The following is a 17,507-nucleotide window of genomic DNA, read 5'->3' on the forward strand; positions in this document are numbered from 1 at the left end:
CGTAGCTACGCCACTGCATATAGTTCCACTCGGCACCCTTCCGATTTTTACGACGCATCTTCATTTTAGTTAATGGTTTGATGCACTTGCAATGTCTTCGATAAATATACTCTCAGTATCCGACAGCTGGCGACCTTGTTCGTCCAACAGAATCTTATCACAAGGCAAAAACATAGCTTTGGGAATTGATTTTGTAAGGAAGGCTTGGAGTCTACTTTGGATATATCAACCTTTACCGGCTGAAGAATGATGCATTTAATTTTAGAACGTTTCGACCTTTCATTTGACAGTAACGTTGTATTGATTTCATGAGAGTAGGCACGCAGAATGAATGGGTAAAAAATTACACTGTGGCCCGTCCGAATAGTTTCGTGCCCATCCCTGGCATATTTAATAGCTTCACTCTTAGCCTGTCAGTCCAGGAACTCGCCAACCATTGTCGTTCCGACTTCCGTGACACCAGAGCCGAAACGCAGAGCGATATAGCTCTGCCGACACTATAGATGGCGTACGACCGAATTAAGTACTTAAAAGATATTCTCGCGAGTAGTTCGAAATGGCAGGAAAACGTAGAACAATATCATCAAAGTAAATTCACTATTTTCGAGCTTTATCATTAATCTATCCTCTTGTTGTTTTCTCTGTTAAAGATTCTTCTACCTGGAAATTACTACAAGACAAGGAGAGTCCAAATAACGCTGGTTAGATCCAACATACGCTAAAATTAGTTCACATCTGTACACAACTGAGTCTACACTGTATGTTGGTAACCTAGCGATTTCCCGGATGCCGTGTACAAAGAGTAGACTTTGACCAAGACTCAATTAACAACATCGCGCCATCAATACAAGTCAGTCGTTTGCTGGAGTGCAAATTGGTTGTGTATTAGAAACTTGACAACTGATCCGACGAATGCCACGACTTAGGAATGTCCGGAATATATGTCATAATGCAGTGAACTAGTAAGGCTCGTCGGAATTCCTAACGGTACATGAAACACAAATTATTCCCGAAGAAGTGTCTATATTTTGGTATGTCCATGAATGTATGTTACTACTACGTAGTAGTACTGAGTAGTAGTAGTGATAGTAGTACTAACTTAGGCAATGGCCTTCAGTATTAGGCTAGGCCCATAATGGCACTTAGTAACAGTAGCATACAGTAAGTAGACGTAGACTACACTAGTGAAGCTTGTGTACCCACAATATTGTACTGAACACTCATACTATTAGTAGAACTAGTAGTAGACTACCAAGGTGAGGTCCTGCTTTTTGGTCCGCTAGGCCAAGAAAAACATCATAGGCTACATAGTTTGAACGAACTCATCTTAACACTGTACTAAGTTAGTATAGTATAGTGTTATTCCCTCAGTACCTTTATTGTTTAGACCTTCATCATACAGACAAGACTAGTCTAATGAAGAAAGCATAGCCTATAATAATTTAAGGCCTAACTTAGAGCTAAAGTTAGCCTAACTAAACAAGTAATATTTCTGGGCTGCTGCTTGATCTTACTTTAGTACTTTTCTAACAAATAAGTTACGGTTGGACTGACAATGTGACATGGCTACTAACTGAGAAAAATACTTAGGCCTAGGCCTACTTAAAGTTTAAGATCTGCTTTAGTGGCTACATGTATACCTTGCTATAGCTAGGAAAGTATTGTGACAGCATAATCGATCTGTCACGGTCGTACTGTAAATAGACTTCAGGCTGTACAATTAGCCTGCATAGCTTATTAACACCATTACTAGGCTCTTTGTGTAAACACTGTGTGGAATATGTTCATGTCTACAGTGTAGTTAATCATACAGCGTTCACACAAAGACCCTCATACAAGAAAAAAAGAGTGTGGCAGGCGTTGCAGACTAAGTGGTCAAAAAGAGGTCATTTTATGACCAAGGCAGGGCGATTTCATAATCTCAAGGAAACTTTTCCATGATAGCGTGCCATTGTTGGGGTCTATTCAGGAGACCTTTAAGTTAGAGCTACTGTACCACTCGCAGGCCTTGAAAAGTATGCTCGCCACATGCCTTTGGCAAGTAGAATTTTAGAAAATGTACTACGCTCGACATTTTGAGGAGTGACCTGTGGGATTTTCAACCCCAATGAAAGCCACACTATCGTTGCAAACATTTCACTGTATGATTGTGATAAAAGCAGTACCTTGGTGAACTTGAAGCAAGTTTAAGTCAATGACCAATCGCAAGGGAAATTAACTGTGTAAAATGGTTCGCTATCTGCACATGCATTATCTGTACATCTGCTGTACCTCACCCAGTTGGCAGCCTCCTCTCTCAGTTTGCAATTTTGTGATTGTTACACCATCCAGCTGGCTTCAAGTTTTATAGTCATTAATTTTAATGGAATGCATCAGTTTTAAGGTACTGTAGGAGAACTTTTCATACTGTAGTTCAGTCCGAGCTTGATTGAAACAGTGTAGATGCACTTAATCACTTGTGGAAAGTAGACATTACAATTCTGTACATGTCCATTAAACAGAAGACTGTGTATCTTCAGAAAAGATATTCTAGCTTTAAATTCTGGCTTGCAGAGCTGTTTATTGTCATCAATTGAAATCTAGGCAAAATGCCTTTTGGAAAAAGGTAAACTTTTCATACTTAAAGTTAGAGAATATGCACTAAGTAGTTACCTATGGACAGATGTACATCTTGGTTTATAACTTTATACTGTATGCACCGGTGATGGGAACTGTCTTGAAAATCTGAACCGGGTTCCTCTCTATTGCGGTTTGGTCGGTCGCCCAGGTACCCTTTCATGATGCATTCAATCTAAATACCAACTCGGCCTACATTATCGCATAGGGTCATACATAAGCCTACTGTTTCTACGTACTGTATATAGGCTATGCAGACCTTCCCTCACGTTATGGTAAGACTGTAAACAACTGTTCGTTTTTAAGTGAATAAATACAGTATGTGAACTGGTTTATATGGCAAGGCTGCAAGTTTATATACTAAACTTACCTTTAAAAATCAACACATGTGATTTTTTTTCCTCCAGTCATGTTTATTTGTGATCTATGAAAAAGTTTCATAACTTTTGAACTGTGTGCAAAGCTACGCCTTTCAAGCCAAACAGTGCAATGTCCCATTGAACCAATCACTCGTGAAAATGTGGTTTGAGTGATTGAAAAATTCCTTAAAGCATTTGTTGGGTATATTTGCATAACATTGCTACAATTAATCAATGGGAGATAGTTAACAGTATAGTTTGCAACCAAAACTTTCTTACAAGAAAGTTACGTCACCTCGATATCATACTTGCGCTACTGTAGGCCTATCCAACCTGTTCTTCCATTGCTCTGGAGAAAGGCTAGCGCTCAAGGAGGTCCCAGCTATTTTTAGATTAGTTGGAAAGTCTGTATAAACGGCAACATCAATTAACCATATTGTTAAATGGTGATGTCCAGTGTATCATCACGGACAATCAGGTGTAGCTTGATTCTTTCTAGTATGGAAATGTCCTGTTCATCGTTTGTGGGACCGTTAAACTAAATTCGATATGGGGGTTGGTCGACTTATGAGCTGCCTGAGAGCACAACTTGGGTCAAGTTTTGTTGCATTGATACTGCGCATGTACGAAGGGATTGCCTATGCTATACATTACAGTACATGCACATGTAACTCAGTCAACCAAGACTTTCCCGGGCGGGAATAGTAACAAACCACATCAAAATAGAAGGGAATATCACCAAATCATGAAATTTAAGGAACGTTGCTTATGAATCGTTCCCTCCCTTTTGTTAATTTGAAATAAAACTGTAACTGAAAATGAGAACGTTGTTAATGATTTATATGAATTTCCGGACCGGGTGGAGACGGCTTGGACCGGGTTGTAATTTATCGGTCGGTCCCCCTGGTACCCGTTCCCATCACTAGTACACACTGTGTACAGTACAGTACATATATGTGGAGAGTCGTGCCTGGTGTGTTCAAGAAACGATGTTTACTACATGGGGAAAACAATTGGGACATTTAATTGGAATATACTGTATGGATAATACCATGTGGCCAGTATTGTACACTGCTGTGTGTCTTTCATGTCTTTCTTTACTTGCGTTGTTTTCAAGTGGTTGTTGACAAATATACAGTACTGTAGTTACTGTTACCAATTTAAGCATATAATGGAGAGCAATGTTACCTTGTCTACCACTGTGTGGTGCTGAGGTCAAACATTTAAAATATACTGTCAGTCAGGCCTCGACAAATACGCTCACCAAACTTGCCGTTGTTGGCGAGTAGAATGTTTGCTTTGGCGGACAGTAAATGCACTTTGCTCAATATCTTGGCGAGTGACTGGTGGGCTAGTCCAACCCCAAGTTTAGCAAGAATATCGTTGCAAACATATCACAGTATGAGAGAAGCAGTAACTTGGCAAACTTGAAGCAAGTGTAAGTTGTAAACTGATTTTTGTCAATGACTAATCTCAATTGGAAATAACTCTGTTAAAAGGGTTCACTATCTGTGCACACATGTATTACATAGAGGAATTTTTCATGCGCGGAGGTTGTTCACAAACTTCACAGAGCATTCCCTCCATTAATAAACATACAGCGAAAATGTCATTTAATATCTATGTACTGTATAGGCGAACTCGCGTACACCTAGCTAGTATACAGTATGCCTATTGCTAAAGGAACCCTAATGTTATAAAAGCCAAGCTGCCCCTGTAGGAATTTTTGCCGATGTTCTTTGGAATGGTTTGAGACAAAAAAGACATAGCTGCATGATTCTGCGCCATGTTTTTATGTTGGTCATGATGTGGTCATCACATTATTTTGGTGGAAAAGTTTGAAATTTCATACTGCACAGAAATATAATTTTCCAATGTGCGTTACGTAGCGCCATGTATCTGCCTAACCTTAGTTTATAGAAAGTATTGATGTTGTAGTTTTATACTTTTGTACTATACTACAAGTATGGAGACTTAAATGTACAGTAGCGATCTATTGGTGAGTGTAATTTGTATTTAAGCGATAGATACTTTTAAACTAGTACTTTTTAAAGTAATTGTTGAGACATGCTGTCAGTATATTCACCCTTGGAAAGGTTTTCTTTAATAATTTATTGTACATTTAACAACAACAAAAAAATTTTGGGGGTGGTGGGGGGGGGGTGTGGGTACAGTATCTGAACATGATATTGGAGGTTAGGACCTCCTGTATATGTACATACACTTTTAAATGTCAGCTCCTGTAAGTTTGGCATTTTCAGTTACCTTGACAGTCATCTCAACTTTATCAAGGTCTACTTGTCACTGGTGAACTACACTGACAGATGTGATCATTTCAGGAGTCAAATTTCTCCTCAGAAATACATCTATCCAGGAACAAAGGAAGAGGAGGAGAAAACTGATTAAGTCAATAGTGATTTTAATATTTGCTATACAGTAGTATTGCATGTGGAATGTGGATTTTAAAAGATAATTTTACTGTACAAAACTGTCTCCCTGTGTTTGTACATACAATTTGACACTAAGATTGGCTTAAACCCAAGTTTGTACTCGACTGTATGTACATCACTGTACCATTATCTGCAAGATTCTTGAAAATGTTCATCAAAGACATGCATGTATGTAAGATGGCATTGGCCTTGAACAAGACTGTTACTAAACCTTTTTTCGAGAGAGGGCAGGAGGAGGGTGAGGGGAATGTGTGATGATGGGTGGAGGTCGCAGACAACATTGTATCCTGTGGTGCAGAGCATTTAATGTTGTAAATATCACAAAGCTCTTTGGAAGCCACAGGTATCACCTGAGAGGTGTTGAAAATTTCAGAATTTAGTTTGCCACATTCCTGTCATCCCACAGATAATTTGCATTTTGTCTGCCATGAATAAAGCTGTTTTGGTGTTAGAAAGGGGTTGGTAAACCTAAATGTTCAGGTTAAGTATGCCATGTACACAGACTACACAGTAGCTGTACAAGTATGCACTGATATATGTACATTAGCTATGGAGAGCATGAAGTTTTTGTGTGTACAAGTTAGAAACTTGTACTGTGAAAGGTTAAAAAGTACGTTTAAGGTTTTGGATTATTTTTATATTGTCTGAAGGCGCAATACTATATAGTTTTGACACCGCATTCGTACCATGCAATCTGTTAACACCCCAGTGGTGGTAATCTTGACAGGTTTGTAAAAAACAAACTAGTTATCTAACTATCGATTATATTTAATACAAATATTTTTAACATATATATGCTGTCCCTGCTATCAGTTACACTCAGATCAGATTGCTGTAATAGTGTCAAGTATCAGTGGTCGGGTTTAAGATAAAAAGGACCTTTATTTTTGCCCAGGCTGCCAATTTTTTTTAAATAAACATAGAATTCTCTGCCAGTCCTCTATAAATGCTGAGCTTTTAAAGAGAAAAAGGAAAACAGGAAAGAGTTCTAAAGAAGAGAAACCTCATCAGTTTATCATTGTGTTACGTTTCTCCGGGAATTTGTTTGCGGCAGTACATTGAACTCATAGAAGCATTTACATGATTCTACTGTACTGTACTGTAGCTGAATTAAATAAATAGGGCAAGTACAAAGGCCATTGGATGCTGTGAAAGTACAGTGTGTTATTCATCTCGCTGCTGGCAGATAACACCAGCATCTATTAAGAGTTGGTGGAACTTTTATTTGTGTAGAGAATAGTACAGAAGGTTCATTGACTCGGCTGTAACAGCAGCGCGCATTGGTGTTTAATAATCAACTGGGACATAAAAATTTACACCGTCACATTCAGAGTTAGGCAATATGTACTGTACAGTACAGTGTGTTTGTTTGTAACCGTCAGCCATGGTTTAATATGTTCCTTCTTTGTTTCTTTTTTTTTCGTACTCTTCGGGGAGAAATTTAGGCAATATCTCTTCTGGTGACCCTCCCGGTTAAAGTCTTCTTGATTAAGTTTCTGCTATTTGATACATACTTTTGAGAAGAACAGCTTTGCAATTTCGAAAGTTTAAAGTCACTTTACATAGCATTGCATCTGCGTGCATTTATATCAAGTACAGTATCTGTTGCAAAAGTACAGACAGTGTACAGTATGTTGTACCTGCATTACAGTACAGTTTTTGCCTTATAAGAGAAAGAGGTGTAGGGTTTGACAAGAATTTACAAGCAGGCTGTCCCAGATCATCTTTTGCCTCTGGTAAGTCGTTAACATTTTAATAACACCTACAGTATCTACGGAACATCGCGTCTTGTTTTCATATGTACGTGTGAAGAAACAACATTTGAACAAGTTTTGCTTGCCAGGACGAGTTGGAATTGACTGAAAATTTTATTTCAAATTGTTGAGAAAACCTACTGAGAATATTTTGCAATTTATATAAAAGTTTCAATGCAGGTGTGCAAATTGTACGTATGTGGTAAAAAGTTACTGTGGATACTCACTTCTCAATGGATTGTGCAATGTCTCTAGTGCACAAAGTTAATTCAGCTTATTCACTGTGGACATCAAACCACCCATAATGCAACTTTCAACTTATGTATGGATTATTCAGCCATTTAGTTGTTGTTATTTTTTTCTGCATTTACTTTGCTCCACTCTAACCTTCGCTCCTCTCTTACACTTTTTAATTTTTATTTATTAGTATGGAAACATGTCTGGGCATCTAAATTTTTAAAATGGAGTAGAGTAATCAATTATTAGGCTAATTAACATTCGTTTTAATGACGGAAATTCTGCAACGATTTCTTTGATTGATTGGAAATTTCATTTTGAGTAGTACTGCATAAATAAATAAATAATTTGTCTGGAACCCTGTTAATTATTGAGAAGGTTTGGAAAAATCTCCAAAAAACTGTCAGCCAATTTGTAAAGGCAGCTTTTTGTCGATGCTATTTTATGTAGAAATTTATCCAATTAGCTTGACTCATCAAGTATCAATTGAGACAATTTAAAGTAAAGTTTGAAAAAGTTTCAATTTCCAGTGTGCTCTTTTAATGAGATTAATACATACATGTATAGTTAGTGATGTTGAAACAATTTTCAGGCAACAAAATTAACAGATTGGAATCATTAAGTACTGAAATTGCTTCACTCATTAAATTTATTTGGGGCGGGGGGGGGGGGGAAGAATATTTGAGGGGTGTGAGCCTGAGGTAATAGTATCAGTGGAGAAATAGTGAAAAGGTTTTGATATTCAAGTTGTAATTTAACCAAACATAAGTACCAGCAGGAATGTATTTATGAATTACAACGTACGGTATTGAGAACTCAATGGGCGATTGGAAAACTACCTGTACAGTATAGTCACATGTTTGGCAGCTTCCAAGCTCCAAAGCCAACACTTTCTACCAAAAGCACAAAGTTTGAATTCTCTATGTCAACAAACACCTGTTTCATTTATTATCCAGCCTTCCGTACAAGCTGCATCAGGGCGTGAAATAAAGTTGCTTAAGACAACAGTTCAGAATCTGACAAAATTGGCTCAGATTGTCACATTTTGTACCGAAAAGGCAACTTGAGGCAAGCAGGTGTATATGTTAGTGATCCATATTAAGAAAAACAAACTTTGTTTTTCTTTAATTTACTTTAATAACACGTAGCCTTTCAAGTCCCAAGTACAATATTGCCACTTTACAGTGTGTGGATTTTGGCAAGTATCAAGCAACATTTCAAATTTCCTTACTTTAACACTAGAGCTGTAAGGTGGTTCAGACATTGTATAGACATTGTATAGACTACAATATGTATATGAATTGGTTAGCATCATGTTTGATCTCTAGAGTAAGGCAAATATGTCACCAAAACAGAACTAGTATTGTTCGATATGTACAGGTGACAAATGCCTACAGTGGAATTACGACCTTCCTTACCGGTTTCGAACCTCTGGACATACAATCAACGTCCATAGCCTAGTGGTTAGGGTGTCAGCATATGAAGCGGGAGGCCCGGGTTCGAATCCCGGTAGAGGCTGGAAGTTTTTTCACTGGATTTTTTCAACTCACTACGATTTCAATATATACACATATATATCCTTTTCCAAGTTAATGTTTCAGTTTTGCGTATTATTTAGATTTGAAATCATAACAATGTTACCTACAGTAGGGTAGGATATATATATAGTGAGGCCATGATGTCTGTGTCCTACAATATTTTCTTACAGAACTTTTGATGATGTCAAAACAGACAATACAGTCACAATGCCTCCTTATTTACAAAGCATCAATTGAATTGTTTTGAATAACCCATTATCATGGACATGAAAGAAATATTGTGAATATTATCAAAAAATGAGCAAAATGTGGTCAAAATCATCCCACTGTAGTACTCTTTTGTTTTGTTACAGTAATTTTCATCTTGCTGATTTTCATCATGTTCCTTTAATATATTCGAATGCGATCAGACAGGCTAGGTGGAACCGAAGTCACAGTTAATCACGCTACGGTGCATTCGCTTTTGTGAATGTTCATTGAACTCTCTGTCTCACAGAGGAATATTAAGTCCATCAAAGGCCATTGATGTCTCATAATGTGGGAACATAATGACATAGTGCACTGCCTATTGGAGAATTATGTATGCATGCCTGCTAGGGACACATTACTACACTTGATTGCAAATGAAGCCATTTATAACTGGTGCTGTGGGAGTTAGTTGTTCCAGTTATAATCCATGAGATTAAGACTGTGAAAGAGGCGACAAGTTTTTTTGTCTCTTATGATGCTTTACCGTGCTCCTCTTTTAAAGTCATTTCCATAATAGTTGTTGGTATTGCTTCCTTACTGAATAGTAATTATGTAAGCAGTTCATTGATTGTGTTGTGATTACATGTAGTTGAATTGCATCACATCTTCCAGTATTAATATACTGTAGTGTGACTTCATTCTGGAGTTCAGTTTGATTGAAGTAGTTTTTGTGATCTTCTAAAATTTATATAAAAAAAACTGTATAAATTGTAGAAACAAATTGGATAGTGTATTTATGAGGAGTGGGAGGAGCAGGGAGTGGTTCTACACTCTTATTGGGTGGGGGTACAGGGCGATACTATGGGGAAGAGCCCTGGATAAAGGTCACAAAAGTTGCAGTATTTTGAGATATTTATCTGTCTTTCATATAGTAGTGATGTGTGCAAGCATCAAATTACATGTTTGAAATTTGATTTACCCATACAACATTTCTTTGGTATGTTTCTCCTCCTTGTCAACAAAAGTATGGGAGGGGGAGTCGTTGGAAGGGGTGGTGATTAATATTCCCTAACACTACCCAATTCCAACACTGTCACTGTAAACCATCTATAGAATTATCAGGTCTCGAGGAGGCTATCATATTGGCCTTAATAACAGAAAGTTAACTAGCAAAGTCTAGCATGTTTGATTGTTGTAAAAATGGTACAGTAAATAACAGACAAACATCAAGGTACAATCTTCATTGCTGTCTGGAGCATTTCAATCAAAGAAATGTTCAAGCTACACTACTTATCCTGGCCTTCTTTGCATTCAAGAATCAGAGCAAGAGTATTTGAATGAGAAGGGAGGGCATTGACCGGAAGGGCCTATTATTGTGGCACAGTGTTAAAAGGTTACCAGTTCATTCTAGGCACGGTAGAATGAGAGTGCTAAGGTTGTGGGGAGACAGGTAACACCAGTAAGTTTTGGGATATCAGAGCAAGAGTTTTCATTGTCGTCAACTGTTCCCAGGTCTAACAACCAACAAATCATATTTTATTGAACATTAAATGAAAGTCTTCATAGGCTTCATGTGTCAAAAAAAACCTTTCCCAAGAAACTTACAAGGCTCATTGTAGTGAGTTGGATGTACAATATGGTTATGTACAGTAAGATAACCAGCTACAGTACTTGTTAGCTACTGGTTGCATTTTATATCAATATTTCCCTTTCTACTGTATCAGACCTGCAGCAATGTTCTGGAAGTAACTTACAAGTGTGATTGTGGAGTGAGGAATGGAATGAATGAAAAGCTAATCAGAGCTAACTTCTAAGAGCAACTAATTGCATTTCATATCAATAATTACCATCAAATTATTTTTAAACATTTATACAACTACACTATTTTTTTTTCCACCCTGATACATCTCCCTCCCTTCTACCCCACCCTTCCCTCTACCCCACCCTTTCCTCTACCCCACCCTTTCCTCCACCCCACCCTTCCCTCTACCCCACCCTTCCCTCTACCCCACCCTTCCCTCTACCCCACCCTTTCCTCTACCCCACCCTTCCCTCTACCCCACCCTTCCCTCTACCCCACCCTTCCCTCTACCCCACCCTCCCTCTACCCCACCCTCCCTCTACCCCACCCTTTCCTCTACCCCACCCTTCCCTCTACCCCACTCTTTCCTCTACCCCACCCTTCCCTCTACCCCACTCTTTCCTCCATCTCTCATAGGTCTGGAGGTGTCATCCTATATACAGTATATAGTGAAAGGTCAGAGTTAGTACTTCATCAATATATGAATAGGACATGGTAAACTAGAGAATATCCCAAATGAAGAAATCACCTCTAAGTGGCATTGGAAAACATGATAATGAAAATGCGATAAGAAGCTTAATAATTTATTGCCAAATATGCAGTGGTGATGTAGTCATGCCTTAATCAATGCTTGCCATCATTGATCTCAAAGGTATAACAAACCGTACTGTATATACTGTACTGTATAATATGGCCTATATACTTAAGAGACATTCTATGAAATTGCTGTCACAGTCAGAGATATTCAAGCTGATAGCAAAATATCACTAGAATCTTGATGGAAACTATTGAGTGGTAGATTTGGAAGGAAGAGGGCAATGACCTGAAGAGGTCAAGTGGGGCAGGACGGGGAGGGGGGGGAAGGGTTGTTGTGAGGCTCTGCAAATATGTTACCACTTGTGGTAAGCTAGGTGGAAAAGAGTGCATACTGCATGTACAGGAGACAGGTACAGTACAGTACAGTACTGAAATAAACAATGTGATTCTTATTGTGAATCTACTTGTAAAGGAGTAAGTTTTGGGTGTCAGCTTTCTCTAAATGCATTACTCTTTGTTGGAGCCCCAAGCCTTGCCAGATCCTGAGGTTTCAAATAATGGGTTATCCAAAGAGGGAATTGTGAGGCTAAACATATTGCTAAAGTTGAAGCTTAGGAAAGAAACATATTGTAAGTGTCTTAAACAAACTGTACTGTACTTTTCTATAATTATCTTAACTGGATTCTTTGTGCTCTACACTTAATTTTTTGCAAAAAGAGGGAGAGGGAACATATATACTGTATATATAGGAGTACATCTAACCCATCAGGTTTCATGCTTGTTAACCACTGGTCATAAAAAAAAAATGTTTGCTTAATGAAGACCAGAACAGTTTTTGACAGTATATCCCAGTTTCAGAAAGTAAAATAATGTTCTTGCTAGGAGAATGTTCATATATTCTATTCTTTCAGAACATTTGGCATAACTCTCCGTCCAACACAAATATGAAAACTTTACTGTATGTCACCAATTTCTCATACAGTAGATAGCTATTGTATGTGGAATAAACGTTCTACAATTCTGATCTACTGTAATTAGCCATGAGTGGGAATTTTACAGTGTACTTAGTTTATGAAAAGCTCATACAGGCTGCTCTGTAAAGATTTCTCACACTGTCAATAGGGAAGTTTATGAAGTTTGTTTATAAAGCAGCTAGTTCACCCAGAAATGGATAATGCCTACCAATAGTTCAAACTATATTAAGTTGACACATTTTAAATAAGGATAACAATTACAGCTGTAGGGGACATAAAGCCAAATAAATTCATTCGATGAACAGTACGTTGTAGGCTACTTTATTAGTGTACAGTATCAGCTCCATTTGCCTAGATAGATGCTTGAAGCAAACCAAGCATCCATCAAGATTATATATTATTTAGAACTTTACACTCAACTCCTCAACCATACTGAATTAAAACCCTCTTTTGATTGATTTTCTTTTTATAAGTAGCCCATCAAATATTAAAATACCAGTTAGGTCTCAAACTGAACTTTCTTAGTATTTTTCAATGTATTTTAGCATTATTTCAATGATTTCAGCGATATTTCATGATTCTTGAAGCTGAGTCAAACGTCAACCCTGTTTAAAAACTTGGCATATTTGACAGAAGATCTTACTGTAGGCCTACTATTAAATGATTGCAGTCTAGCTGCATTAAACTAGAGCTTTGTCTTTTTGTAAATGCTCTGCAATGATTGCGTTGATTAGTGTTATATTGTTAAGGTCTTACTTGTGATTCTTGGAGCTGTGTTAAATCTTGCATCAAGCTTTTTGTCATTCACTGCAATGATTGTATTGCAGTAAAGGAATAAATTGCATTAGGCTGCTTGTCATAAGTGTGGTGAATAAACCATTCAGCCTCTAAAATTTTGGAATAATGGACCTGGTGCAGTGGCGTACAGTATGTTATTTTCAAAAATTTAGAGTTGAGAAATTGAGGAGAAAATTGGGGTTTTTTGAAGCAATACTTTACAAAACTTATGTGGAAACATGGATAATTTGCAAGTAAAATAAGAGGCAGTTGGGCAACCAATTTAAAAACTAGGATTTATGACCTCCACCCCAATTGATTGTATTTTATCCCACAGAACAAAAAAATGGCAACTTTTTTGTCCTGTTATATGAATGTACAGTAAACAGTAAACACAAACAATAGTGTGTGACTGTCAAAGATTAAAAGTTCAGTGTGTAGACAACAAGTGCTGGTCTAATAATGGTAGTACTAGTAATGTTACCATGAAATGTGTAAACATGTTTCCAAAAATAGTAATTAAAGTTAGTTTCAGACTGTTTTGGTTAAGAGTATGTTGTTCACATTGCCTTTCATTGGTGACTGAAAGCTGAACTTTACTACCAAACAACAATGATAAATTTAAGGTATTCTTTGCTCATAGTTTACATTACAAACAGCATTGTTTGGTATGCCTAAGGCATAGGAGCTACATTATACCTGAGGTTATGTAGATGCTTGGGTTTCAATAGTCAAAATGTACAAAGAGACTAAAGGCTAGGCCTGCACGTTTTCTGCCTGTTTAGGCTGAAGGAATCAACAAACATGTTGAACTTGCAAAACATAGTCTAATAGGTCATCTTTGATATAACTGATTCACAAATAAAAGGCAGCCAACATAAAATTAATTTATTCTGTTTATAAGACTAAAAGGTACATTAGTCTGGAGAGGGATTCTCCTCCCTTAACAATAATCCAAGTTGGCACAAAACTGAAAAAGTTCAAAGCATGGAATATCCACAAGGTATACTGTGTCAATTATCTTTTGCATTGGAAAAGTACATTGACTTTCAGTATACTGTATGATGTGTTTTGTAAGAGTCCTTGAAGGTGTCACTGCACCGTGTTGCCTAGCAACAAAAGACTATACACTCTCTTTACCCTCCAAAACTGATGTTTCTTGGGATTTGTGCATGCTAATGAAGGCAGCTATCCATCATTAGAGAAATACTTTCAGATATATTTAGGAATGGTCACATGATGCCATATCAGCCAATCAGAGCCAAGAATGAATATAACAGACAGGGAAAGGGGTTAATCATTTTCCACGACAGAGTCAGAATTTTGTGATGTAATACTCGACAAGTTAACGCCAAAGTACACATACCATATTAAAGTGGCTCATGTTAAATCCTCCAGAGAGGTCATGGGTATAAGATGTTTTCATTTAGAAGAATTTTCTACTGCTCCATTTCCAAGGGTTCAAAAGTTATTTCAATTGAAAACTTTGTCTTTCAGTTCACAATTATATTCTCTTCGAAAGTGAGGCCTTTAAGTTCATAGTGGAGTGTCGTGTCAGTGTAGTACTTGTTAAAGTACAGCGTGCTTGTGGTTTGGTAGAACTGCATATTACAGTAGGCAGTCAATTACTCATCTTCTTTCACTTGTGTTACAGGTTTGGGAAGTGCTTGTCATCTTCCTGCCTTGAGGGGTGGTGGTCTTTGAAGCATGCATTTTTCAAATGATAATTCGGTTTTACTTTCATCAATTGGTTAATTTTTTCTCTCTCATGCATGGTTTTTTTTACTGCAAATGATGATGTTTTTTTAATGAGTCCTTTATTTTGATAGCTAAAAAGTTAGACGAACAGTATGTTCAATGTGGAGGTTTGGGCTTTTAGACATAATTTAGACGAAAGTTTGGTTACCCTGTAAATCGACATTAATTCATGAAGGTTTTAGCATTCTGCAAATCAGATGGCTAAACTATAATCATCATTAATAACATTCTGTATTTATTTCATATATTCCTTTTGTCCTTTTATACAGCTGTCATATTCTGAATAATTGAGGCTGATTCCAAACTGGCGACGTCAAGAGTGCCTAGTCCACCACCACCTGAAAACATGTCATGCCCCGTAGCGGAGAACTGGTGCTACACTCAGGTAGGTTTTAGAGGCAAAGTTCTGTCAACCTGTAGATAATCATACTTTAGTTTCTTCAGAGGAGTTAACAAAATTCCATGGAGGATTCCATTATTAGGTAAAAATAACAGATCAAAAGTAGGTTGCTAAATTTTTCAAGTGGGTCTGTGACCCAGAAGTAGTGTACTGTAGGTGAGGGTTCAGGGATTGCACTTTTAATTTGTACCTGTGTGTTTGCCTCGTTGGATGAGAGTGTTAGACAGGCATTGTGGTGGTGTGGCTTTCAATTTCTCTAAATATTGGAGTTATTATTACAATCTGTTAGCTAGCTGTAAATAGAACTACCAGCTTATATTTTGAATACCACCCAACAAGAAGGCTGCTGTTCCACCATTTTGCATTGAATTTGGCACATTCTACTGTTACCATGGACACTCCATCATTAACAGAAGGTACAGTACCTGAAAATAAAATCTGCTTCTTTATTCTCAAAGTTTTCTCTCAATATGTTAAAAAGTACTCATCAACTTCAAAGTCTAATAAAGAAATGTAAGATTAGATTAATTTTGTGGTACAATTTTGGCTCCCTCCTGTACATTATAGATTTGAAAATGATGAGCGACTTGATAATTCATAGTTGCGAAGCGATTGTAACCAGAGGGTCCCTTAGTGTATTTTTTTATGCATGTATACCTTTTACCCGTTCACTAATGAAAGGTTCCGAAATTAATACATCTGTGCCAAATTCTAGCTCTTCAATGTTTAATGCAAGCAGTTAATGCTTGATGCTCTAATAATTGCCTGAACTGACCCTGGGGAAACAGTTGCTGTTACTTAAATACCTCTTTCATTAAATGGAAACCACAAGTAATTTGCAGAGCTAGGACAATTAACATAGATCTACTGTGGCTACAAATTTGCATACTCAGGCCTCTTTAGAAAAATGAAGAGATGATTCATAATGGCAAGGTTGGTATTGTATAGGCCCCAAATTATAGCACGCTATCATTGCTAGAAAAATTTTAAAAAAGTACTTTCCTGGAGGTCTTTACTCTCCAAATTGTTCTCAGACATTTTTAAGGAACACACAAGATGACTGAATGTCCCAGTGAGGAAAATTTCCTCCAAGGTTGTAATAAAAACAGTTTAAGAATTTTGACCAAAGGTGACCATATTTGAATATGTAGCATATTTGGAGCCAATACAGCATACCTTTAAATGTTGGATCTTAAAACATTGTAACAATAGACCAAGGCGTAAATGTGAATTGAGCTTTCTTCATCTCTGTCCTAGCCTACATACAGTACTGTGTGCAATCTCCTTTCTACGCAAACTGAAAAAGTCCATACAGTAGATAAATCGCAGAGTTGACTTTTTGAAAGGTACTTTTTAGATAGATCTGGATGGAGGAAAGAGTAAGCGGTGTCTCCGAAGTAGGATATATGGAGATTCTGAATGTAACTCTCTTTGTAAAGCATAATGAATTTATCTCCCATTGTGATGATTTGACACATCACATGCAAATGTTACAGACAGTAGTCACTCCTGATGATCCAAGTATTTTGTAGCATCTTTAGAAAGGGAAAATTGTGAAACATTATTGGCATTATTTAGACATCCACAATATGTTCAGGGAACTCACGGAGCGGATAATAATCCACACTTTCATGATATATATTTATTTTCCTACAGGTGAAAGTGGTTAAGTTTTCGTACATGTGGACAATAAACAACTTTAGTTTCTGCAGGGAAGAGATGGGAGAGGTTTTAAAGAGCTCCACGTTTTCTTCAGGTGCTAACGATAAACTGAAATGGTGAGTATTTAAGAGGAAATGACTCCAATAGTACACATTAATTTATAACTTTGAGTCCTTGCTTACCTATATACTGTAGGATGAAAATTGACACATGTTTGAAAAGGTTTCAGGACTAGGTGATAACAGGATCCCATAATGTGCCGTCATCATCAATTTAGGAGAATTCCATGGATTTAGCCTTTAATTCAAAGGCAAATATTTTGCAACTGGAAACAGGTAACTTTACAAGACTTAATATTTTAATTTTCCTTGCACTATGACATATACTGTATAAAGTCCAAACTTTTGCATAAAGTCATAACTTACAGTCTGAAGTGTGAGACCAGTATGTTTTCT

At 37.2% G+C, this 17,507-nt stretch overlaps 1 protein-coding gene across 2 annotated transcripts in view; it reads left to right on the plus strand.

Annotated features, from left to right (window-relative positions):
- The first annotated feature begins 526 nt into the window (after nt 1-526).
- LOC139966489 (speckle-type POZ protein-like) overlaps nt 527-17,507 on the plus strand; it is a 52,130-nt gene continuing 35,149 nt past the window's right edge. The window contains exons 1-3 of one of the 2 annotated variants that reach the window (XM_071969549.1): nt 527-1,031; nt 15,260-15,375; nt 17,047-17,168. In XM_071969549.1, coding sequence (XP_071825650.1) covers nt 15,337-15,375; nt 17,047-17,168 — 161 coding nt within the window. In that variant the 5' untranslated portion in view covers nt 527-1,031; nt 15,260-15,336. The remainder of the gene's footprint in view (nt 1,032-15,259; nt 15,376-17,046; nt 17,169-17,507) is intronic. The other variant, XM_071969550.1, reaches the window with a different exon arrangement.

This window comes from Apostichopus japonicus, chromosome 4 (assembly GCF_037975245.1).
Source record: "Apostichopus japonicus isolate 1M-3 chromosome 4, ASM3797524v1, whole genome shotgun sequence".
Classification (NCBI taxonomy): Eukaryota; Metazoa; Echinodermata; class Holothuroidea; order Aspidochirotida; family Stichopodidae; genus Apostichopus; species Apostichopus japonicus.